Source organism: Carassius auratus, chromosome 24 (genome assembly GCF_003368295.1).
Source record: "Carassius auratus strain Wakin chromosome 24, ASM336829v1, whole genome shotgun sequence".
NCBI lineage: Eukaryota > Metazoa > Chordata > Actinopteri > Cypriniformes > Cyprinidae > Carassius > Carassius auratus.
In genome coordinates this window covers 5,631,425-5,657,025 of record NC_039266.1, presented here as the reverse complement: position 1 = coordinate 5,657,025, position 25,601 = coordinate 5,631,425, and the positions used below count along the sequence as shown (strand labels likewise).

General features: G+C 38.9%; 1 protein-coding gene across 1 annotated transcript in view; it reads left to right on the top strand.

Annotated features, from left to right (window-relative positions):
• Positions 1 to 10,703: 10,703 nt before the first annotated feature.
• galnt11 (UDP-N-acetyl-alpha-D-galactosamine:polypeptide N-acetylgalactosaminyltransferase 11 (GalNAc-T11)) overlaps positions 10,704 to 25,601 on the top strand; it is a 16,170-nt gene continuing 1,272 nt past the window's right edge. The window contains exons 1-11 of the mRNA XM_026200796.1: positions 10,704 to 10,827; positions 15,958 to 16,248; positions 17,236 to 17,359; positions 17,499 to 17,665; positions 18,340 to 18,465; positions 18,690 to 18,930; positions 20,493 to 20,610; positions 20,813 to 20,965; positions 23,177 to 23,392; positions 23,934 to 24,038; positions 25,101 to 25,238. Coding sequence (XP_026056581.1) covers positions 15,996 to 16,248; positions 17,236 to 17,359; positions 17,499 to 17,665; positions 18,340 to 18,465; positions 18,690 to 18,930; positions 20,493 to 20,610; positions 20,813 to 20,965; positions 23,177 to 23,392; positions 23,934 to 24,038; positions 25,101 to 25,238 — 1,641 coding nt within the window. The 5' untranslated portion in view covers positions 10,704 to 10,827; positions 15,958 to 15,995. The remainder of the gene's footprint in view (positions 10,828 to 15,957; positions 16,249 to 17,235; positions 17,360 to 17,498; positions 17,666 to 18,339; positions 18,466 to 18,689; positions 18,931 to 20,492; positions 20,611 to 20,812; positions 20,966 to 23,176; positions 23,393 to 23,933; positions 24,039 to 25,100; positions 25,239 to 25,601) is intronic.

Genomic DNA, 25,601 nt, shown 5'->3' with positions numbered 1-25,601 from the left:
TGCTACATTATTTCTCTCAACTGTGTTATTTTTACAAAGTAGGACAAAATGGTCACAGAAAAAAAACAAATATTGTGCTTGGTTGGGTAGCTGGATGGTCTCCTCACTTATTTTTTTGAAAAGTAATTATGCTATATATTTTCATCTCTAATCTTCACAACATCTAAAGTGCACATAATCCAAGACATTGTAAGGATATTAGCAGTCATTAGTTAAGCTTCAAGGTTAAAAGTTATGTAAAAGCTGTTACAGTTGAACATTTACAGGTATAGTGGTACAGTAATGTTACTTGTACTAGAAGTGTTATGTAGAATTACAATATAGAGTCGTACAGTAATATTATGTGTACTAGAAAGGTTATATGGATGTGTATAGTGGTACAACGATGTTATGTGAAAATGAGCACTTAATATTGACAAGTAACACTTCATAATACTAATAAAATTACCTTTACACCACATACTATGTGGCCCTTTTAACCTTTATTGTTTCCACCAAACATTTGACATACTCTTGAAGATTTCTTTAGGTCTTGTCTCAGACCCAATCTCTCTGGTCTCGGTCTTGACTCGGACTCAACCCTTTCTGAACTCGGTCTTGACTCGGACTTGACCCTTTCTGAACTCGGTCTTGACTCGGACTCGACCCTCTCTGGACTCGATCTGGACTCGGACTCGAATGAGCTGGTCTCGACTACAACACTGGATTATCGCCATTCTAAACTCAGATTTTAAAGGTACAGGTACTGATTTAAAAGCAGGGTTAGAGCCAGATTGCGTTGCCAAACTTGTGCGGTCTGAAACAGTGCAAAGTTCGAATGTTGTGGCTAGATGCTAAGCAGCAGATACCCAATCATGTGCCTCATATTTACATACTTTGGACAGTAATGGAAACATTTCACATTGCAATGCAAATAAGAACATTAACCCAAGGTTAAGGAATTTATAGTGTGAAACATCAGCATAAGAATAGCCAGGATTCATTTTTAACCTTGGGTAAATTATGATCAGTGTAAAAAGCCCTAAAGAGCAATATCCAGCAGTGACAACTGAGAACTGCCATTGTACAGCAGAGCATAACTGAAAAACAAATAAATAAAGTATGTTCACTACACTTACAGGACTTTTAAAGGTACATTTTTAGATTTTGAATTATCTGATATTTCCATCAGTACGTCTAGCTTTTATGGTTAAATGACATAATGGCTCATTAAATAAACATGAGCTTTTCCTAATTATGACCCTCCACAAACCATTCTATTGTATTTGTGTTGTCTTGAAGGGAGAGATAAAGTTGATGGTTTCAGGGATATCACCTTGTTAAACTTAATTGAGAACTATTCAACCTTGATCCCACATGTGGATATAAAAGCAGCTAGTCAAAAAAGCAGCAACATAAAGGTTAACATCCTGTTACTGAGTAAATAGCAAAGGATATCACAAGTCTCCTGAGGCAGCTAGTAAAAAGCTAGACAGTGTCTGGTGGACTGTCTTCAGCCATTTCTTGCTCAAAAGGAAAACATATCAACATGGAAATAAAATGTTAAAGATTTACTTTATAATCTAGTTGTTTGTTGCTGTGGTGTTGTGGCAAGTCTTTAAATGCATAAGAGAGTGTTTGTGCATGGATGAACATTTCAGTGGATGAACATTTTCTGTTAGATCTAAGACTTTTCTCATCAAATACACATTTGATTGTCGGTCTTAAAAGGTTATTTGGTGTTGTGGGACTTGCAAATTTGTTATAAAATCAGACAGATTTTGTTTGAATTCATTTGACATTAAAAATCATATGGAAAGATCTAGTTTCTTGACCCTGTGGCCATGAAAGGGATTAAAAAAATGCCTCGTTAGACAATGAAGAACTTAATTAAACCAGCAGGCTTTACAGCTCTAGTGGCTCCAGATTTCCTCCATGTTTGTGTCCAACTTCCTGTTCACGCAGAGGGAGGAAAAGAGGCAAGCATGGATGGAAAAATGGAATCTATGCTCTGTGAACTATTTACTATTCAACTGCTCTCTATTGTGAGACTCTATACTGCATTCAGCTCCTGTGCAGTTGTATTAAGTTTTACATATAGCAGAGATGTGACCATTACTGCTAAAACAAGACTAAACATATACTAAACAAGCAGGTCCATATCTGCATGCTAACTCCACAAAAAGTTTTCCATAAACACTTAAGCATTTATTAAATATTCCGTCTGATTTGATTATGCATTTGGTTTAAAAATAAGTAAATAAGTCAGTATTACCAATTTAGTTCTAATTTAGCTCTCAAATAACTGCATCATAAAAGAGACCAAGAGCAACTACATGCTTTTCATATAAATTGTGCAAGTAAATCTTTAAAACTATAAACTAATAGTTTTTTGTAGATAATTCATAATTGATAAAAAACAGGGAAACAAAAAATATATATATATTCTACTGTCTAAGCACACACAAAGACACAAATATTAGATTTCCATGTTTTATTGGGCCTTACTCCATAGACGTAATGGCTTTTATACTGTACAAGCTGTATTTTATATCCCTGTACCCTAAACCTGCCACTCACACAAAACCTTCTGCAATTTTAGATAAATAAATAAATAAAAGAAATTCTGTATTATTTATAAGTTTGTTGCTTCATAGGGACCAACAATATCCTCACAAAGACAAAGTTTTTGGATATTGCCATTTTGGCCCCATAATGTAGAGTACAGCGGAACCACACGTACACACACACACACACACACACACACAAGAGTGACCCTTTTCTCTCTCTCATTATTTTCACCTACTAACAGATAACCATAAAGTCATTCAACATTCGATTGGTGAAAGGTAGAGGTTTATGCCATTTGCCATTCATGGTGCTCTCCCTGCTGGATAGTCAGGGTAGTGCTTTTGGTGGGTGTCCACTTGATTTAAAGATAAAATGGTTTTGGCTGCTCATAAATCAAAGAATACTGTTAAAGATTTTGACTTTCAGTTGGTTTTACTTTTTTTCCCGAAATGTTCACTAATAAGTTGACCAATATCAAATCATTTATACTATATCGAAGACTATGTATTTATTTATAAAGATTAAATTGTCTTGTTTTCTTGAATGCCAAAAGGTGAATGTAAAGCAATAAGATGGTCTGGGAGGGGCTAGGCTCCTATAAGAATCTGTATTTTTAGCACACTTCAAAGAAAGGGAACAAGGACAATAACAGTCTAACATAGGAAAATATAAGGAAGAAAAAACAATAAAGATAACATTTAATGCATTACAAAAGAAAAACGAATTGCCTACAATCCTATCAGACAACCTCAATTAGCCTTGCCAACAAACTTTCTCTCCTCCAACAATCAGTTCCTCCTTTATAGATCAGGCTCCTCGCCCCATATTCAAACTGTCCAATAGCGATGATTTCTCAGTTAGAAACTGGATACTATTATAATATCGTATGAACATTTTCTGTCAGTCAAGATAGGACCTTATTAAACAGATAGGTTTGGTTAATTGAATGATAAGCTGTCTCAAATAGGGTGACCACCTGCTAATAAGCCCAAAGGGGGACAAGGGGTATGTTTCAGAGGGACAATGTGGGACACCTTGCGCGGCGTTGCCCCCACCCCATGGACAGACTCACTGATAGTGGTTTACCCATTTCTAGCACATACCACCTTACATGGTATATTAATAATGCCCTATTCCCCTAAACATGTGTTATTGCTGATGTATGCTCATGACAGAACTGACAGATGCACTTCCACTTACGATTTACTTTAGCTACTTTATTTATTTTTCATTACATTTTATTTAATTTAAATAAATTATAATATAAAATTATAGGATTAAAATGAATTGTAGGTGCTCAACACCACAGGAACAGTTAAAAAAAAAAGTCTTAACTCACAACTCACGGAACGAGAAGGGGGAGAAATGATGGTGAACTTGCATGTTAGTAAAGGCAGGCGCATGGAAAAAAAAAACAGTTTGAAACAGGACACACCTTCTCTTTTTTAATTGATGATGGCGGTGCCTCACTTTCTCCATTTTTTGAATTGGAAAGCGTGCATCTAAAAGTTCCTTCCTAGTGTGCCTGGTATGCATGTGTTTGCGCTGTCATGAAAACAAAGAAAATGTTGACAACAACCTAGTCAGCAGTTCAGCTGAGGGGTGGATGTGGCAACAGTAGCGTGCTGAACTGTCAAGTAATGTTAGTTTGGGGCTCGAGGATATAGAGCGACCAACTTTTTTTGAGCATGCATTGATTATGCGTGACACAATCTCAATTTGTGGGACGCATGAATTGGGCTTCAAACGCTGTGCGCGCACGCGCTACGCGGGACGTGTGGTCACCCTAGTCTCAAATCACACATAATGTACTACATAATGTTTCTCTCTTTCACCCCGCTGGATGGTTTAGGTTAGATTAATGATATTAGCAATCAGCGGAAAGATTTTTCTTACCTGGGCATTGCCCAACTGTAAACAGATATGGCTGCAGGGCCAGACACCAGCACATTACTGTGGAATTACTATTGTGCAATTATTGCCTCCATTTCAATGACCTGTGGTTAGTTTTTGAAGTGAATTTACAAGCGAGTAAATAATACCTGAGAAATTCTATGGCCCAATTATTAGCATGGCCATCCTTTTCAGTTGTCTACTTTCTCTCTCAAAGAGTTTGCAATTTAAAAACAGTACTGATTCTTCAGTCCCAAACTCTCTGAAGTCACAGAGATGACACGTTAGTTCAAGGTTTGTTATAAAACCACATCATCTAAATATGGTCCATAGAAGTACACTATTTATCAAGTGAATAATACCCTATTCCTCAATCATTGAAAGGTTGATGGTGCTCCATGTAAACCAAAAGGCATCACAATATACTGATACGATCCAGTTAGAAAACAAAAGGTAGAGTAGGTCTTGCAAGAAGAATGAAGTGGTACTTGCCAATACCCTTTACACCAGGGGTGCCCGACCCTGCTCCTGGAGATCTTCCTTCCTACAGAGTTCAGCTCCAAACCTGATCAAGCAGTGGGTCAGATAAGAGACACATAAGTCTGTGACTCAAAGTATCTGCTAGGTGAAATAGCTTGCATTTAAAAATGTACCAATGTAACAAATCTCCACAGAACTTTTGTGCACCCACAGGTTTACCAATCTCCCTCACACACTTTCTAAAACTAAGTTTGTAATATAAGATCTTAGCTCTGTATCTTTCTCAAGTTGTCACTGAGATTCAATCAGATCTGATGCAGAACCTGGGAGACTTGGTAAGATCTCACATGCCTTTACTTTTCTCTATGTTTTTCTTATCATCAGTCTTCTACTCTTTTTAACCTTCCCATGAAACAAGTCTGTTGTCCATATCTGCAAAAGCCTAAGCTGGCTGACCATTGACACTTCTGGTTTTTTTTTTTTCTTTCTTTATCTGTTTTCCATAGGCTTCAGCTCTTCCAACATAACTTTTGCAACATAACACTTGGAGCATAGAGGATGATGGTCTATGCTTTCTGCTCACTTCCACCTCTTGTTTAAACCACTGATTTGATTATAAGTCTTTCTGACACTCTCCCCAGATGGCACACTGTGGCTCCTGAAGAGTTGGCACTATATCTCCTCATCTATATTGTATTGTTTCTAGATTATTACCAGGTTGTTGTTCATTCATCCATCCAGCATATTGCTCCAAGTCCTGCTTGTGTGCAAGCTGTTTGCCATCCCCACGTTCTGCTGATGCATTGAAGTAAAACAATGGAAAGAGGGGGAAACTCACATTATGGAATAAATGTTTTTCTCAAGTTCACGTTAGCCACAGGTATTGGCACACAATTATTGCAATGGCTTTTTCCCATGATAACAGCTCTCAGGAGAAACAGTTTTCTATATATATATATAATGCCTGAAGAGTTTTAGTCTAGATGGAAATAGGGGTCCACGTGCACCCCCGGCTTTTTTATGCCACCTGATTTTTTTAAATCCTTAAAGTGTCTATTTTCATAATCTGCCAGGTGCCAAGCTGAAATATGGTCCCAAAGGGTTCTTTTTTAACCCTTTGCTGCACCCGACCGGAACCCGAAAAATCTAAAAGTAAAATAGAAAGTGGCATAACATTAGAAGTAAACAACATACAGAGACAAATGAACACATTTTCCCATACAATGACCCCAGGAATTTAATGGAATGGTTATTTTTGACATTTGACAACATATTGACCTTGTTTCTGGACAAAAATAGCAAAAAAATGGCTAAGATGTGTAGAGGATGAACTATTTTTTCGTTTTCTCAAGCGCATAGGGTGATTTTTTTTTCCCACAACATATTATTTCTTTATCATTCAAGTGTCTATTATAAGATTAAATTGGGTACCAAGCTGAAATAATGCTTCTTGAAGTTGGTCAGCTGTTCCAAGTTTGTATGCATCCAACTGCTTCATCTACAGTAATGCTGAGCTGTATATGAGGTTCGACTTAAGTGAAAAGTGAGTGAGTGAAGTGACATTCAGCCAAGTATGGTGACCCATACTCAGAATTTGTGCTCTGCATTTAACCCATCCAAAATGAACACACACAGAGCAGTGAACACACACACACTGTGAGCAGCCATTTATGCTGCGGCACCCGGGGAGCAGTTGGGGGTTCGTTGCCTTGCTCAAGGGCACCTAAGTCGTGGTATTGAAAGTGGAGAGAGAGCTGTTCATGCACTACCCCCACCCACAATTCCGTCCGGCCCGAGACTCGAACTCACAACCCTTCAATTGGGAGTCCGACGCTCTAACCATTAGGCCACGACTTCCCCAACAAAATACACTCTAATACATGTTGTTGCACCTTGGAGAATGTGAGTTCATGAGAGATGTCTTTGTCTCCCTGTAACCGTCTTGCCAATTTCTCACTGCGGTATTCAGGATTAGGAAAACCTTGATTTTCCAATGTCTTCATGTACAAGTTGCATATGGATCTTAGCTAGACACCCTCTTTGCATTCAATCACATTCCTAAGAATGTAATCCTTTACCACACAATATGACTTGTTATGTGCTGCTATCTTCTGGGCCTGCAGGCTGTCAGTGTTGTCTGCTGCCTTTTCTACTCTCTCCCTTCCATGCTCATGGGTTTGGTACTCTGTGTTGAAGTTGTTTCTGCATGATGGATGATACTTAGCTTCCATTACAAATAGGTCCTTGCCCTGGACCTTGCGATAAAGAGCCTCTTTTTTTAATTCCGTGTATCCTAGGTTCAATAACTTTCCTGTGCCCTAGGTTCAATAACTTTTCCAGTATTTCACAATCTGCTCAGTTACTTGGATTTTCACGGGCAACCATTTCTAGGGTTTACAAAGAATGGTGTGAAAAGGGAAAAACAATCAATAGACAGTTGAATGGACAGTTGAAGACTGGAAAAATGTTGCCTGGTCTGATGAGTATCGATTTCTGTTGAGACATTCAGATGGTAGAGTCAGAATTTGGCGTAAACAGAATGAGAACATGGATCCATCATGCCTTGTTACCACTGTGCAGGCTGGTGGTGGTGGTGTAATAGTGTGGGGGATGTTTTCTTGGCACACTTTAGGTCCCTTAGTGCTAATTGGGCATCGTTTAAATGCCACGACCTACCTGAGCATTGTTTCTGACCATGTCCATCCCTTAATGACCACCATGTACCCTTCCTCTGATGGCTACTTCCAGCAGGATAATGCACCATGTCACAAAGCTCGAATCATTTCAAATTGGTTTCTTGAACATGACAATGAGTTCACTGTACTAAAATGGCCTCCACAGTCACCAGATCTCAACCCAATCTTTGGTATGTGGTGGAACGGGAGCTTCGTGCCCTGGATGTGCATCCCACAAATCTCCATCAACTGCAAGATGCTATCCTATCAATATGGGCCAACATCATTAAAGAATGCTTTCAGCACCTTGTTGAATCAATGCCAAGTATATTTAAGGCAGTTCTGAATGCGAAAGGGGGTCAAACACAGTGTTAATATCATGTTCCTAATAATCCTTTAGGTGAGTGTATTTTCCCTGTAAAGCTTTTATAGCAGTATTGGTGATAACCAATTGTATCCAAAGACAAGTTCTCAAATTTCAATGGAACCTGTTCACAAATATCCCTCATGTGGCCCTGCCTCGACAGTATGACTGCTCCCATATTTTAGGAATATATATATATATATATATATATATATATATATATATATATATATATATATATATATATATATATATATATAGTCAGGAATATATACTGCTCTTAATGAGAGGAGTTTGCTCTGGGACCACACCAGGATCTGGTGCGCCAGCTTGTACAAAGGGCGCAAACGCAGACCTCCCTGGTGGTTGATATAAGAGACCACCAATGTGTTGTCGGTGCGCACCAACACATGGTGACCCCTTAGGTCTGGGAGGAAGTGCTTCAGTGCACGATAAACTGCTAGCATTTCTAGACAATTGATATGCCATGTTAGATGGCGATCGCTCCACAGACCATGGGCAGGGTGGCCACTCATGACTGCACCCCAGCTGGTGAGAGATGCATCCGTCACTAGTGTTAGACGGCAACAAGGAGCTCCCAACACCGGGCCCTGTTTCAAGAACCAAGGTTTCTTCCACATGTCTAAGGCACGGAGGCAGCACCGCATGACCTTGATAGTGCGAAGTAGATTGCCCCTTGGGGAAAATCCCTTGGTCTTGAGCCACCACTGTAGGGGTCTCATGTACAGCAGGCCAAGAGGTATCACGTTGGATGCAGCTGCCATCAGACCCAACAATCTCTGAAATTGTTTGACAGTGAGTGACTGGCCTTCTTTGACTCTCTCGACTGAGATGCGGATCGACTCTATACGAGCAGGGGACAATCGTGCCTGCATCGCGGTCGAATCCCATACTATGCCTAGATAGGTGGTTCTCTGAACCGGAGAAAGCACATTCTTCTTGGCGTTCAGTCTCAAACCCAGCTCCCCCATATGTGCAAAGACGACATCTCGATGCCGAACCGCAACCTGCTCTGACTGAGCTAAGATCAACCAATCGTCGATATAGTTGAGAATGCGGATGCCCTGCATGCGCAGGGGGACCAGAGCCGCGTCTACACATTTTGTGAACGTGCGGGGTGAGAGTGCAAGGCCAAAGGGAAGTACTCGATATTGGTAAGCTTCGCCCCTGAAAGCGAACCTCAGAAACTTCCTGTGTTGTGGAAGGATGGATATGTGGAAATATGCGTCTTTGAGATCTATTTTGACAAACAAGTCCTCGGACCTGATCTGAGCGACAACATGCTTGATTGTGAGCATTCTGAATTTTAGTCTCATAACTGAACGATTTAAGACCCTCAAGTCTATAATCGGACGCAACCCCCCATCCTTCTTTGGAACTATGAAATACCGGCTGTAAAATCCGGACTCCCTGTCCTGAGGAGGGACCACCTCAATGGCCTCCTTCTCTAATAGGGTTTTCACTTCCTGTTCCATAACCAGACCCTGCCTGAGGCCGACTATCATCTGAACGACCCCGTTGCATGGAGCCGAACTGAATACGGTAGCCTTTTTCTACTGTGTGCAGGACCCATCGAGATACATTTGGCAGTTGTTTCCACGCTGCTAAATAATCTACTAAGGGAATCAGTCTCTCGAGACTGATTTCTGGTGTAAGAGGCCCCCGCAGGGGCGGCGAGCATCTCAGCCCCACTACGCGCTACCCCAGCAGAGGCTGCCCTCTAAAACCCAGGGCTCTTGGCATCAGGGTTTGTTGGACGAGGACTTCTTAGCTTCGATAACTGCCCTGAGATCTTGTTTTGGGCCTCGCGGTACGAGAAGCTAAGGTGCGGCTGCTCCCTGAGTGGAAGGAACCACTGAGCGTGCTTCTGACTCTAGGGATTGGGTGCCGGATCTGGCAGAAGTGGAAGGAGATAGGGACTGGCCCGTCTCCATTCCCTCCACCAGACATGTCTAGGAGCTCTAACGCGACAGACAACAGTAAATAAGACTCACAAGACAAACAGTTTGACATTCACACACAGAGCGCTTTCTGAAAGATGCGAAGCTGATGCCAGCTGCGTGGCACGTGCTTTTATAGCTTCCTGGTCGCTTACGTCACTCTGCCGGTGACGTCACGCTCTTCCATTGGTCTGATTTCACACGATATTCAGAGTCGCGCACGCTGGGCGCGTTCCCCTAAGCGCATTGACGCAGCTCGAGTTCCTGAAGAGGAACATTTATTTCATAAAGTGAGTTTCCCCCCACTTTAAATTGTTTTACTTTAATAAAAGTTTTGAATTTTGTGAATTTTTGGAATGAAAGATCAAAAAGATAAATGATGCAGATTTATTTCCACAGCCGTCTTTGTTCATATTTACCAAGGCTGCCAATAATAGTGGGCGACACTGTAACTATAGTGAACTGATAAAGTGTAATAAATACTGCAGTATACTTTAGTTTTTACTATAGTAAACTGTAGTGTATTGTAGAATAAAATACCTATAGTTGTAGAAAACTTAGTACAGTTATTATGATTATGAGTTGTTATGATTCAACTCATAAACTTATTAGTAAAGACTGGAATATAGAAATTGTATGATTAGGAAGGCATACAACATTTGCAGGCCTGTGGGTCCTCCAGGACAGGTTTGGAAGATGAAAAAGGGGTTTGTTTAATGTGTAGAAAACAGTGGTCACCGTTGTGGAGTTGGTGCCATTTTGAAGCTCGGCCAGCAGGCGGCAACAGTGTCAGTCAGGCGCAGGCGCATCATCACCAGCGAGTAACTGACAGCAGCACAGCTCAGATTCATTTCAGATTGCAGGAGAGCAATGGAGCTGCTGTGAAAGACCTCTTCATCAGCGAGTGAGTCACTGTACCACACTGACATTACCAGAGATTACACGTTTTAGAGAGGTTTAGATCAGTACCGGGTTAAAGAAACGTTACAGCAGTTATTGTTCATTCTGTGCAGTTAACGAGTTAGCTCATAGCTCATTATGTCTGCGTCCCAGTGAGCCGCCTACATAGGCATCATGTTTGGGCTTTGGGCGTTTGAGGAGGATCTTTACGAATCAGCAGGGATTTTGGTGCGACTGCGGTCAAACCAGCCGCGATTCAATCCATGATTCTTTGACGTATGTTGAGTGATAAAGGTCATCTGATAATATCGTATCCAGAAATGCTTTCTATGTAGGTAACGTTACTTGACTAGTTTGTTGAGATAGTCTATGATGGTTGTCTGTGTAACGTTACTGTAGGCAGCGCAGCAATTTGAGACAAAGCTCTGTTCGTGTTCTGTAGTTTTTTTTTTTTTTTTTTGTAGTTTGATTATAAGAACAGACATAGTTCGTTTAAGAACAGAACCGCTCTGGATGACTTCAGTTCATATCCAAACAAACGTTAAGTTACATACACTGACTAACGAAATCCCTTAAAACGTCACTCGACTTGAGCTTGATTAATCACTTCCGAGCTGATTCGTTTTTAGACTTAACTCAGTTCTGTTTAGGAAAGATTATGAAACCGTGCATATGGTTGGAAAACAAATTACACAACATTTACTTAAAATTCACAGTGCGCACAAGAAATGTGAACTATACATTTTGCCAGATTGTGGACTACAACTCTTATGGTAACTTCTGACCCTATCCTAAATCATCTAACATTCACTTAAGAATGCATTTTTATCAGAAGATAATTTTAAATGGCCGATAAATTGGCCAGGCTAACATATTGGTCTGTCTTTAGTTAAATTAGACTAGCTGAAGAAAATTATTACAAATACTGCAATGCTTGCATTTTTTGTGATGTCTGGTGCATGACACAGCAAGATTATTTATTATTTATCCTGGCAAGTTGGCTTTCAGGACCCAAGCATAAATTAAACATTCACAAGAGCTGTGCTGTAATTCCATATAATTGCATTCACTGGTTTCAGTTTTCGGGTGGGTTCTCGAGTTACTGAGGCCGCTGGATGTCTGCATCGGTTTGAAGAATGACACGTGTCTTTGCCATTCATGTGATGTGATGCAATACAATGAGACTTAACTAGAAATGTATTTATTTTTACTTGGATTTGTTGTCTGGTGTGTTACGGCTTAAAATGTTGTGCAAAGTACATGTTAATGATTGACTAATGCTTTTGAAATGCTGAGGTCAGTACTCTATTTCTCATAGGCCTACATATCCCATATAACAATTTTCTTTACCAAAAAAAATAAAAAATGCAGCCTTGTCTCTACCTTTTTCCTCTGTTTAGTTACTAAGGGCATCAGTGTTTATGTATGTACGTATTTAAATGGGAGTCTGATTTGTGCCTCTTGCTACTGGAATATCTAAAAATAATGTCACTGGATGATTTATAAAGTGAATAACTCTGGGGTAATGGTAATGCTTAAAGGGGTCATATGATGCTTTTTAAAAAAATTACATTTTGTGTATTTGGTGTAACAGAATATATTGTCAAGTTTTAATGTTCAAAAAACACATAATTTTTCAAATACTGTATATTATTGTATGTCCTATATGCCCTGCCTCTCTCAAACGCGTCATTTTTTTAATACAAAGTGCCTTCTTCCGACAAGCAAAGTCTGCTCTGATTGGCCGAACACCACAAGCACTCTGCAGAAATGTATCGCCCTCTTTCCATAATCGCAAGCTTCATCTTTCAAAATAAATGTAAAGACAGTTAATAAAGTCCTTAGTTTCCATCAGTTCAAGCCTGAAAGGGGAACAGAGTGTCGTGACAGACACAGTGAGGAAGTTCGTATGTGTTTGCAGTACACAAGCCACTGACGGTTAAGACAGCTGACTCCACTGTGTGACCCTCTCTCTTTCTCACACACACATACACATACACGTGCTGTGCAAAACTGCATTTGAACATTCAATAGCAAATACTTAAACTAATAACAAAACATACTTACAGAAGCTGATCCAGAAGCGCCAGATTGTCATGGCAAGGTCAGAATTACCCCCTCTCCTTGGTTCACAAATGGCCTCTATTCACAAATGTGCCTCTATTCGTTAATGCAGTATATCATGGTAATGAATATGCACAATATTGTTATCGTGGACACTTCTAAATACCGTGAATAATTATACACTACAAAATATAAAAAATTTGGGATGCATTTTAAGAATACTCTTCCCATCAACTGGTTAAATGCACAACACTGCTGTATGTTGCTTGAAAGACGCTTGTGTGCTCTGATGTAAACAAGCATGCACGAGGACATGTGTGAGACGCGCTGAATGAAAGCACATTCACTCTCTGACAGCAGATGGCGCTAAACTGCAGAAAATGCAGCCGTTACCCTGGAAACCCCATAAATAAAGCAGCTGCTACTTTCTAAACCATATTTAAATATATTAAAATAGCCATTCAGATTTTGTGGATTCACTGTGGTGTTCATCACAGCACCAAATAAATAAATATTTAGACTTAATAGGCTATTCAATAGGCTATTTTACATTTTAATCTGGACTACAGATTTTAGATATTGATTGAAAGTGTTGTGATTCTTTATTGTTCACACTTTAAATTCATTAATTAGTTAACTCTAAACCAAGACTTCTTTCTTTGCGTGAACATTTGTGGGTCATTACGCAAATATTTCCACATAGTGACGTAGAGATGTTGGGTGTTTGAATGAGCCATTTTAGGGAGACGTGGCAGAGTCTTTACTTTGATAAAGAATAGGGCTGAGCAAAAAAATTCATCTTTAGATTTTTCCTTTTTTTTTTTTTAGGCCGTCGATTCAATATTGATTCTCAAAAACAACGAATCATATTTATTTCCGCACACATTTAAAACAAGATCTGATTAACGAGAATCATATCATTACTCAAGCCTGTCATTCATTCAGCACTTATCATGGCGGAGATACTGTTGATGAGAACCAAGTACAAAGCCATGCATGTGACTCGCTATGCTCAGGTGAAATGCTATAAATCTGCAGAGGCATTTGATATAACACATAAGACGCCATGATTTCCGCAATCAATGAATGAATGGCAGATGGCACGGCGCACTGTTTTGTTTACTGATGTAACTTACACACATACTAAAGTTCGGACGACACTCGCAGTGTTTTCAGCTTCTGCTGTCTCACTATGATGATATGAATACACTATATCATCTCCAGCTAGTGTTAGGCGATATGGTAATTTTTCAAATCGTCATATTGTCAGTCCGTGAGATCGATGATACACAATATTATTCTGTTCTTGTCATGGTATGGTTGGGTGTTTTAAACCGCTCATTTGTGCGAGAGAGAGCCTATGGAATCACCAATAATCTAAAAAATATATACTTTCAAACATACTGATAAACTAACGCGAAATATAACGCGTGTCCTGTGACACTGTGAAATTTGCTGCATCTGCGACGGAAGTTATCAGTCTAAATGTTCAGAAAAATCAAACAATGGTGAAAATCAATCAATCATTTAAAGTCCAACAGTTTAACACTAATATTGGACATAAACGAACATGTTAAATATAAAGTTGTAATAATAAAAACTCCCTAATCACTGGGAAGAAGGAGGCGGGTACCGGCGGACAATCAAACAAAGACTTTAATTCAAAATAAACACAAAACAGCGCACCAGCCCCTCACGGACGACTGGTGCGCACAAAATAAAAACCAAAACATAAAAAACATCCTCTCTTGTCCGTCACTATCGTCGCTCCAGTTTTATATCCTTCCATCTCCTACTTGGGACTCGAGACCGGCGGTGGGGCGCAGGTGTAGCTCATCTCCAATCACTACACCTGGCCTCACTCCTCGTTCCCACGCCTCTCGGCCCAGCCCCTCTCGCCACAAAAGTATTCAAAACAGGTAAGTTCATATATTTGGAGTAAAGTTAAATTGAACTGATGCATCAGTCATACAGCGCTCCGCACCGCGGGCCTCATGACGAGCTCGACGCACCGTTACAGAAACAAGAATGAGATGCATTCTAACATTACTGTGGCATTAAACTCTGTTAGTGAGGGCTCGTTTAAAATATTGCACATATATAGGCCATTCAGATTACTTGTTAAAGTGCAATGAAATACCTTCTATCTGCAGACAATGCACGTCTGTTTGTGGAGGAAGACTTCTTCACCAGCTACAGGCTCTAATCTTCATTTGCGTGTGTGTGTGATAGCCGAATTATGATAGGCTGCCTAATAAAAATAAAAATAATTATTATTTAATACATGAATGGGAGAATGAGCCTAATATCGTCTTGACTATCGACAGAGACATCTGCTATCATCAATCTTTCTGACTATCGTCGATACATAATACTATCGTCTGTCGGCACAACCCTATCTCCAGCTGCTCTGAGATTCACTTCATTAGCATTTTACGATTTCATTTAGGGCTGCACGATTAATCGAATGCGATTGTCATGTACATATTGTTAGCAAAGCCGGTTCTGTAATCAGCAGTAAATCATCATCACCTGCTCTCAGATGGAGCAGCATTTACTACAAAGAGCCGTGGTTTACTGACAAGTTAAGCTAAAATAAATCACAGATGATTTTATTGCATGATTGTGAAATCGAAGGAATCGTTCGCTATAATGACAGCTGTTTCATAGCTTCTCGGTGAACTACGGCTCTGTGTAGTAAATGTTGTTCCATCTGAGAGCATGTGAAAATACCACATTTAATCACTCAACAAACAAATTCACTTTATAACGTCAGTCGAGTGACGAACAGGTCTTCTTCATGCACCAAGAGCTTTTAACACTCCAAAGAGGGAAATATTGAAATCACATCATATGACCCCTTTAATACTGGAAGTTTTACAAAAGAAAGGTACTTCATCTCATTTGATTCTCTCTTTTTACTTGAAACTTGATGTTTGAAAACCAATGAGTCTGATTATTCATACACAAATGATGAATATCCCATTAGTGAAAAAAAAGATTCAAAAAATGCAAAAAAGATTCTTGTTCCTATGAACTCTCTACTCATCAATGAATAATTGTCTTTCAGGGGCCTGATAATGGCCAGCCAAGGATGCTAGCGTTACCATGGGCAGCGTCACTCTGCGCTACTTTTGCTATGGTTGCCTCTTCACCTCTGTGACCTGGTCGATTCTACTCTTCCTGTATTTCCACCTCAGCCAGGAAAGCCATTTGTCCTTCAAAAATGTGCCCATCCAGGGGCAGCGCCGCTTCCAGCCTCATTTCACCCGTGGCCCAGCGCTCCTTCGCAGAGATGGCAGTCAAATCCGCAAAGGACATGCAATGGAGGCTCTCAAGCCGGACCTTTCTCCAGAGCTGGGTTAGTGGACATATATTCCAACTATAAATGTATGTTTTCATTTGAAATAGACATATTGTGTGGAGGTCTGTTGATAGGATACAGATTTTATATTTGATATAAAGTAACAACTCACCACAGAAGTATTGTTGTTGATGATGGTTTAATGTATTATACAAAATAAAATTAAACAAACATCAAATCAGATTAAAAAAAAAAGCGGTGTTTGCCCCAGGGTGTCATACAAGCCACGAAATCTGCTGCAAACTAACATGTATTTAATAAAATAAGATTAGTATTGTGTTGCTTTTTACTGGTTTTTAAGCATCCTACCCATTTTGGCATATGTCTAATTTTGGTTAGCTTCTACTACAATATGAATTTGCACCTAAATATTATAGAATGGGATTGGCCGCTTAGCCTAGCCTTTGACATCAACAGCAGATGATGTGGGAAGTGGTTCTCATCTTAAGTGGTGGTTATTTGGTTAGCAAGATGATTTTTATTTGCATTTTCATACAATTTCATTTTTGGTTGCGACCCACCAGTTATGAAGCCCTGGTCTAAATCTTCCAGAGAATGAGAAAAAGAGCCTGTGCTGCTCATTTACAGTAATGAGCTCCACCATGTGCTTTTAGAATAAATAGTGTTTTGACAGTTTGTCACCGGTAATTAGAAAAGCCTGTTTGGCTACTTAGAAAAGATGAAATGGCTTGAAAAGTTTTCATGACAGGAAAGAGAAATAGACTTGACTACAATTGGATATTCATTAAAATATGAGTTTTGCAGGCAGCGAGGCAGGTTTTGGAACAGCTTTTGTTGCCATGACAACACACTTTCTACCTATATTATGCTGTGAAGCTGAATCAATCCACCGGTTTAAAAGACTTTTGACTAGACCATCTGTCCTTCAATGTGGGCTCCACTAAATCCTCTGGAAAAGCAGCTTGCTTTTAACAAGCAGGCACTGAGTAATAAGTCAGTGATTTACGAGTGTTCTGATTTCAGGAATGATTTTTAACAAGCAAGACCAAGAGGTACGAGATATGGGCTATCATAAGCACGCCTTCAACGTTCTCATCAGTAACAGGCTCGGCTACCACAGAGACGTCCCTGACACGAGGAACTACAAGTACGAACATCTCTCTTTATGAGGTCAAGGTGCACATGATTTTGAGGAAAACATTCCATATTGTGTAAATGGAGGTGAAGGGACATGTGATTTGGCGTGATACTGCTGTAAATCATCACATGAACACTGCTCCCAACAGGTGCAGAGACCAGATCTATCCCGTGACCTTGCCCACAGCCAGCATAGTGATCTGCTTCTACAATGAGGCGTTCTCTGCCCTCCTTAGGACGGTTCACAGCGTGCTGGATCGCACACCACACTACCTGCTCCATGAGATCATACTGGTGGATGACCACAGTGAACTGGGCAAGCTACTTGACTTCTCTCAACATCTCCAGTCATCTCTTCTCTTGTTTTAGTTCACTGAAGCAAGACGTGATAATGATTGACAAGTTGGATCTGTTCTAAACCTTAATGAGATACCTTAGTGTCAAGAGACTAAACTGGTTCTCATGATCTATCTCCTCACACAAGCGACTCAAATAACACACATTTAGCATCCTTTAGCAAACATTTTTAATGTATAATATACTGTGTGTGTGTATTTGTGTATATATATATATATATATATATATATATATATATATATATATATATAAATATATATATATATAAATAAACTAAATATACTGTAGAATTAGGTCAACACTCAATTAACTGTCCACTGTGCAAGTAACACTGAAGAGTTAAAGAGTTTAATATATCACTGTTTGAATGCACTAAACATGACTAATCACAAAATGACTTCATGAGCCAGATATCTGGTATTTGTGTATGTGCACGTAATCATTCGGTCAGAAAATATTCTAAACTGTTTAAAGCACCTGACAAATTCTTAAGAGTTGTAATCCAAAAGACTTGGAGCTTTCAGCTTCCCTAGATTTAACCATTGCCTGTAACATGTAAGCTAATGTGTGTAATGTAGTTGAAAGGATTGCTGAATGTTTGACTCATCAGATGTTACACTGTTTGTCTGACAGATGATCTGAAGGAAGACTTGGATTCTTACATACAGCAGCACCTGCAGAAGAAAGTGAAGCTAGTTCGTAATGAGAAGAGGGAGGGCCTTATCCGCGGAAGGATGATTGGGGCATCTCATGCTACAGGTCTGACCTTAAAGGGACAGTTCACCCAATAAAACTGATTTCCAAACTGATGAAAGCTGTGTTAATCTTCAAAACAAACCTGAGAGATTTCTGTCTCTCGATTAGCAGTCCATGCAACCGAAATTCTGAGACTTCAAAAAGTTCATAAAGAAAGCAGTTTTGATTCTTGTTGTTATTACTATATCCTTCAGAAAGGCTGTCTTCATCGCTGTTATTTCTTTCAGGTGAGGTGTTGGTGTTTCTGGACAGTCACTGTGAGGTGAATGAGGCATGGCTCCAGCCTCTGCTCACGCCCATCAAAGAGAACAGAAAAACCGTGGTTTGCCCAGTCATCGACATCATCAGTGCAGACACACTAGTATACAGCCCCTCTCCTATCGTGCGGGGGGGATTTAACTGGGGCTTGCACTTTAAATGGGATCCAGTGCCCATGTCTGAACTCAACAGCCCAGATGGAGCCATCAGGTATGACCAGTGTCTTACATAATGCTAGGATGCAAACTTCTTGCCTTTCTGTGAAATGTTCTATTTTGAAAGCACATTTCAATTTTTTTTTTGTTGCTTCGAGTCCATTAAGTATCAAATAAAAAATATATATATTTTATTTGTTCATTTACATTTAAATTTAGTCAATTATCAGACTCTTTTATCCAAAGCGACTTACAAATGAGGACAATGGAAGCAATCTAAATCAACAAAAGAGTAATGATATACAATTGCTATAACAAGTCTCAGTTAGCTTAATGCAGTACACATAGCAAGGGCTTTTAAATGATATAATAAATAAAAAGAAAACAGATATAATAGAAAAAGAATACAGCAAGCTAGTGTTAAAGATCTTTTTTGCTTTTGTTAATTGTATAATAAATGAAAAATAAAACGGATAGAATACAAAAAGAGTAGGAAGCTAGTTAGATATTATTATTATTTATTGATTTAATAAATTTTTTTAAAAATAGAATTAGAATAGTGTGTGCTAAAGTTAGAGGATAAACAGAGGTGTGACAGGAATTCTTTTCGACTCATTAAAAATGAATCTTGCGGCCACATTCTGGATTAATTGTAAAGGTTTGATAGAACTGGCTGGAAGAACTGCCAAAAGTCTGAGAAAGTCAGCTGACCATCAATCATAATTCCAAGGTTTCTGTCTGTTTTTGAAGGAGTTATGGTTGATGTCCCAATCTAGATGGTGAAATTGTGATGAAACGATGGATTTGCTGGAACCACAAGCAGTTATGTCTTGGCAAGGTTGAGTTGAAGGTGATGGTCCTTCATCCAGCAAGAAGTGTCTGTTAGACGAGCTAAGATGTGAGCAGCTACCGTCGGATCATCAGGATATAATGAGAGGAAGGTGTCATCAGCATAGCAGTGGTATGAAAAGCCATGTTTCTGAATGACAGGACCTAATGATGCCATGTAGACAGAGAAGAGAAGTGGTCCAAGAACTGAGCTCTGAGGCACCCCAGTATTTAGATGTTGTGACTTGGACACCAAGATACTTTGAAGGACTTATGTTATAGATAACACTCAAACCACTGGAGTGTGGTTCCTGAGATGACCTTTGCCAGTAGGGTTGATAGGAGGATCTGGTGGTTAACCGTGTCAAAAGCAGCGGACAGATCAAGCAAGATAAGTACTGAAGATTTGGATTCTGCTCTTGCCAGTTTTAGGTCTTCGACAACTGAGAGCGAGGCAGTCTCAGTTGAATGTCCACTTCTAAAGCCAGATTGGTTGCTGTCAAGGAGGTTGTTTTGTGTGAGAAAGGGAGAGATTTGATAGAACAGCTCGTTCAATGGTTTTTAAAATGAAAGGAAGAAGGGAAACTGGTCTGTAGTTCTCTAAAAGAGATGGGTTGAGGGTGGGTTTCTTATTTGTAGCATTACAGTATCTTTTTTTTTAATACTAATTTTCAGATTTTAAAATAATGGGGAATTCAAATTAAAGTATTTGGACATATTTACTGATGGAAATATTAAATCTGGTTTAATAAAAAATGCTGGTATGACTCCAGTCTTGTTTCTCTGCAGGTCTCCCACGATGGCAGGTGGGCTGTTCGCCATGGACAGGAATTATTTTTATGAGCTTGGTCAGTATGACCGTGGCATGGACATTTGGGGTGGAGAAAACTTGGAGATCTCTTTTCGGGTAAAATTAGTGTGCTTTTAAGATGCATTGTTTGTTTTTTAATTTGACAAAACTGAAAGGGTTCAGGAGGGAATTGAAGGAGTTGATGAAGTTAATAATGAATTTGATTGAATTTGGTTTAGAACCCTTGGTTTAGAAATTTTTATTTAATCTTGGTGACTAAAAATATACTCTCTTGTTTTAAAATATTGTTTTCCATCAGATTTGGATGTGTGGAGGGCAGTTACTGATCGTTCCCTGCTCCAGGGTGGGGCACATCTTCCGCAAGCGTCGGCCCTATGGGTCACCCGGAGGTCAGGATACAATGGCCCACAATTCTCTGCGTTTGGCCCATGTCTGGATGGATGACTATAAGGTGGAGATCAATAGCATAATGCTCTTATAAAATTAATAATAAAATGTTCTACATGTTGCAAATAATCCTTTAACTCTTCTATCTTTTAGCCTTTGTATGTAAGAGAGCTTGAATTGTAATATGAGAAACTTGATTGTAGCACAATGTAATGGATTAGTTTCCTGGAAGAGTGGCCAGTTATACAACATTGACTGAATAAATGGACATTGACCAATCAGAATCAAGTATACCATAGAGCTGTATAATAATTAAACCTAGTTGTACATAGTTTTTTTTTTCTTAAGTAGTGTGTTCATGTGCATTTGCAAAAGGATTCAAAAGTGATAACTGCTCAGTCTTTTCTTGTCAGTATTGTAGTTTAATAGAATTTTTTGAGGCAGGTCTCTTTATTAAAAAAAAAGAAAGTGTTTGTTAGCCCTTATTTTGTGGCCTGGAGTACTTGAACATGAATTGCTGAAAGTCAGACTGCAGTCGCAATTGACTTATTTAAAAGAAAATCACAGTACATGATGCGCACAGACTTTTATTTCTATGATTTCATGCAATCAGGGGTATCAAACTGTTTTGTAAAATTTTGAGATTATGATGATGATTATGATTTAAGAACACATTGTTTTCATTTTTCATGTGTCTCCTAGCAATGAGGTGCATGTTTCTGCAGGAGTTTGTTGTGTTTTTGAAAGTCTGGCAAGATTTTCTTCAGGCAGCATGTGTATGATCCCCAGTTTTTCTACCATTTACAATTTTTGGAAAGTGTGATACCTAGTGTGTTTTATAGAAATTGTGTAGTGCATTCCAGCATTAAACTTGTGATTTTGACTAGTGATTCTAATTTAGAGTAAAACGTTTGACCTTTCGGATGGATGAGAACAGGCATAACATGTTTATTTATTTTTTTATTTCTTTTGTAAAGCAAAAAAACATGTCCACCCTGACCCCGATTCTTTAAATTCACTCAATAAATTAAATGTTTTTCGCTAGGTTGGATATTGACAGCTGTAGTGCTGTTAGTTGTTCAATGCTGTTGGCAGCACATGCAGAGTGTTTCATTACATGATGAATTCTTCATGCGTGTTTGAATTTTACAGCTGCGTCCATCCCGCAGAACTTCAAAGGCTCATCATAATTGGCTCCTCGTCTAAGAGATAATTGACCCAGTTAGTGGAGAATGTAATTACCTGTGTCAGACACATTAATGCTCTGCTCCAACCGGTTATTCTCAAGATCCTGCTTAAGTGTCAGCTACTTTCTCAGCAACATTTGTTTACTCCTATACTGTCTTTTTTTTTTTTTTTTTTTTGCTTCAGTGATGTGTAAACAGTGTTGAATTATTTTCCAGCTAATGAAGGAGTTTTTATTTTTGGATAGCACTGTTTGCATGTTTTTTTTACTTGATGGGTACTTCATTATGAATAACTAACCCTCATATTACTTTAAGAACACATTATGTGACACTTGACTCCTCAACAGTTACACCATGTCAGTTTACTGATGTCATTACAGTGTATTATACAATTGCAGTACATGATGCTAAAGATTAGTGTATTAAAGTGGCCCATTATGGATTTTTTAAAATGACCTTTCATGCAGTACGTAACGCAGCTCTAAGTGAATGAAAACATCCTGCCAAGTTTTAAATCTGAAAGTGCACGGTGTAAAAAGTTATTGTCTCTCAAAAGAAAGAGTGAACTCTGAATCATTGAAATTAGTCTTTTAGGTTTTTTGTTTTTTAAATGAATCCCAAGCCATTTCATGTTGACGTCTACATGAAACATTACATATTGCCCGCCCACTTGGTCTTCTCACATTGGTTTGAATGAAAATGCAAATTCATTCTTTGCCACTAGGTGTCGCTTTTGGAGCGTAAAAATAGTTTCCACGGTAACGGCTGTAAACAAAGTAGTACTGCTCACAATTAAATGAAAATAAGACCAATCAGACCAATCACCGCAGACTGAATTAATCGTTGAGTGAATAGTTTGGGAGTCATTGAGCAAAGGTAAATATAAATGCATATTATAAGACAATGAAAGTGTTTTTTGACTTTGCTTGCATGTCATTTATTTTTGGGCTAACGATTCCTTTAGTACCTACTTATGGAATTGACTGTGAAGCACCTTTTCACTTGTGATAATGTTTTATCTCGCTTATGCTTTTTCAGTAAATTTGATAATTGAAGATTTCTATTGCATATGTGTATGTGTACATCAGGAGCAGTACTTTGCCTTGCGCCCGGAGCTTAGGAACCGTGACTACGGGGACATCAGCGAGCGGGTCGCTATTCGGAAGCGGCTGCAGTGTCACTCCTTCAAATGGTACCTGGACAATATCTATCCTGAGATGCAGGTCTCCTCCCCACACAAGCCCCAGCAGCCTGTCTTTATCAACAAGGGTTTGAAGAGACCCAAAGTCTTGCAGCGGGGTCGGGTAAGACCTCACATTGACCCTTATATTTCCCGTATCCTGTAGCTCTGTGGCTCAATAAAGGACTGAATGAATATTTGGCTGTTGTTTTCTAGGCTTGACTCACACAACATACAAACACTCTCAGCTCTCTTTTTTTGGGAGTCATTTGTAATCTTTCCATTACTGTACTCAAATGAACGGACAGCTGTCTGTTTACACAGCAGAGGGCAGTAGAGCAGATCTTAAACAGGGACTGGACAGACTATTCATTAAGTCCACTGATGCTTTGCATAATTTTCACACTCCAATCAAAATGTGCAAATCTGAGATGACTTAGAGAAAACTTTAGAAATTAGCCATTTATTTATTTCATCATTTCAAATTTAAAATATAATCTATATATATATATATATTTTTTTTTTTGCATACATGTCAGTTCATATAAATGAAATGCAGTAATGTATATCCCCCAGACCATGAGATAAAATATTTGTAGTGGTTTTTTAAATGGGCTTTTTCAAAAATACTCTTTCTCTCTGTGTGTGTGTGTGTTCTCTTTTAGCTGCGTAATGTTCTGGCTGACAAGTGTCTGGTGGCACAGGGGCGTCCCAGTCAGAAGGGAGGTGCTGTGGTGGTGAGAGACTGTGACCCACAGGACCCTGAGCAGGTCCGTTCATCGAGCTGCTGTCATTCTCAGATTATTCTAGGCAGCGATGAAGTGTATTTTGCTGATCATTTGCTTCTTTTTGCAGATCTGGTTATTTATTATTATTCGTTCCTTATTCATGCTTCAAACATATATTGCTATTCAAAAGTTTGGGGTCATTATGTTACTTTAATCAAACTGCTGAATAAAAGTATTAAAGGCATTTATGTTTCAAAAGATTACCATTTCAATAAATGTTTTTCTTTTTAACATTCTATTCATTAGAGGGAGAATAATTCCACAAAAATATTAAGCTGCATAACTGTTTTCAATGTAATAAATGATTTCAAACATGAATGCAGCGGTATTCAGACGATCATGTCACTGAAGACTTAAGCAATTCTGCTCTGTCATCACAGGATTTAATTTACATTTTATATGTATTTAGTTAATATTTAAATTAGGAGTATAACATTTTTCTGTGTTTTTGATTAAATAAATGCATCTTTGGTGAGCATACGAGGCTTTGGGGGAAAAAAGAAAACCTTACAGATCCCTCACTTTAAATGATGTGCAATGGCGCCTATTATTGCTGTTGCTGTCGTTTAAAATCTGTCTTTTTTCAGCTAAAAAAAAAACAAAAACTGATTGTTATATGCTAAAGTTTGACTGATATAAACAAAACATAGACAATTGCACTGGGGTGCAAAATGATTAATCACGATTAATCGCTTTCAAAATAAAGGTTTGTTTACATACTGTATGTGGGTGTGCTGTGTAAATGTATTATGTATATAGAAATATAAGCGTGTGTACATTAAGGAAAAATATTTTATTTATATATAATATAAATTATATACAACTATATACGCAATACACGCACATAAAATATGTAAACACAAACTTTTATTTTTAAATGCAATTATTCGTTTTGAACCCTAAATTGAAGGTCTGAAAAGAAGCAGGTTGAAATGAATCATTACAGTATATATAAATATGAGAAGAGCATATTTTCAGTTTTTTGATCAGTGTTGTGTAGATGTTTTGTCATTTAGATCTATGTGTTTTGCGTGTGTTTTGCAGGAATGGGCCTACGATGAGGAGCATGAGTTGATTCTCGCCGGGCTGCTGTGTTTGGACATGTCTGAGATTCGTTCTTCTGACCCGCCGCGCCTCATGAAGTGTCACGGCTCAGGGGGATCTCAGCAGTGGACACTGGGGGTGAGACTCTTTTACCTCATGTGTCCCTGTACACTACAACTACAGCTATTTTAAGTACCGTATTTTCCGGACTATAAGTCACACTTTTTTTTTATAGTTTGGCTGGTCCTGCGACCTATAGTCAGGTGCGACTCATTTATCAAAATTAATTTGACATGAACCAAGAGAAATTAACCAAGAGAAAACATTACCGTCTCCAGTCACGAGAGGGCGCTCTATGCTGCTCAGTGCTCCTGTAGTCTACACTGAAGACATATAGCGCCCTCTCGCGGCTGGAGACGGTAATGTTTTCTCTCAGTTCTTGGTTCTAAATAAATGCAACTTATGGTCTATTGCAACTTATATATGCTTTTTTCCTCTTTA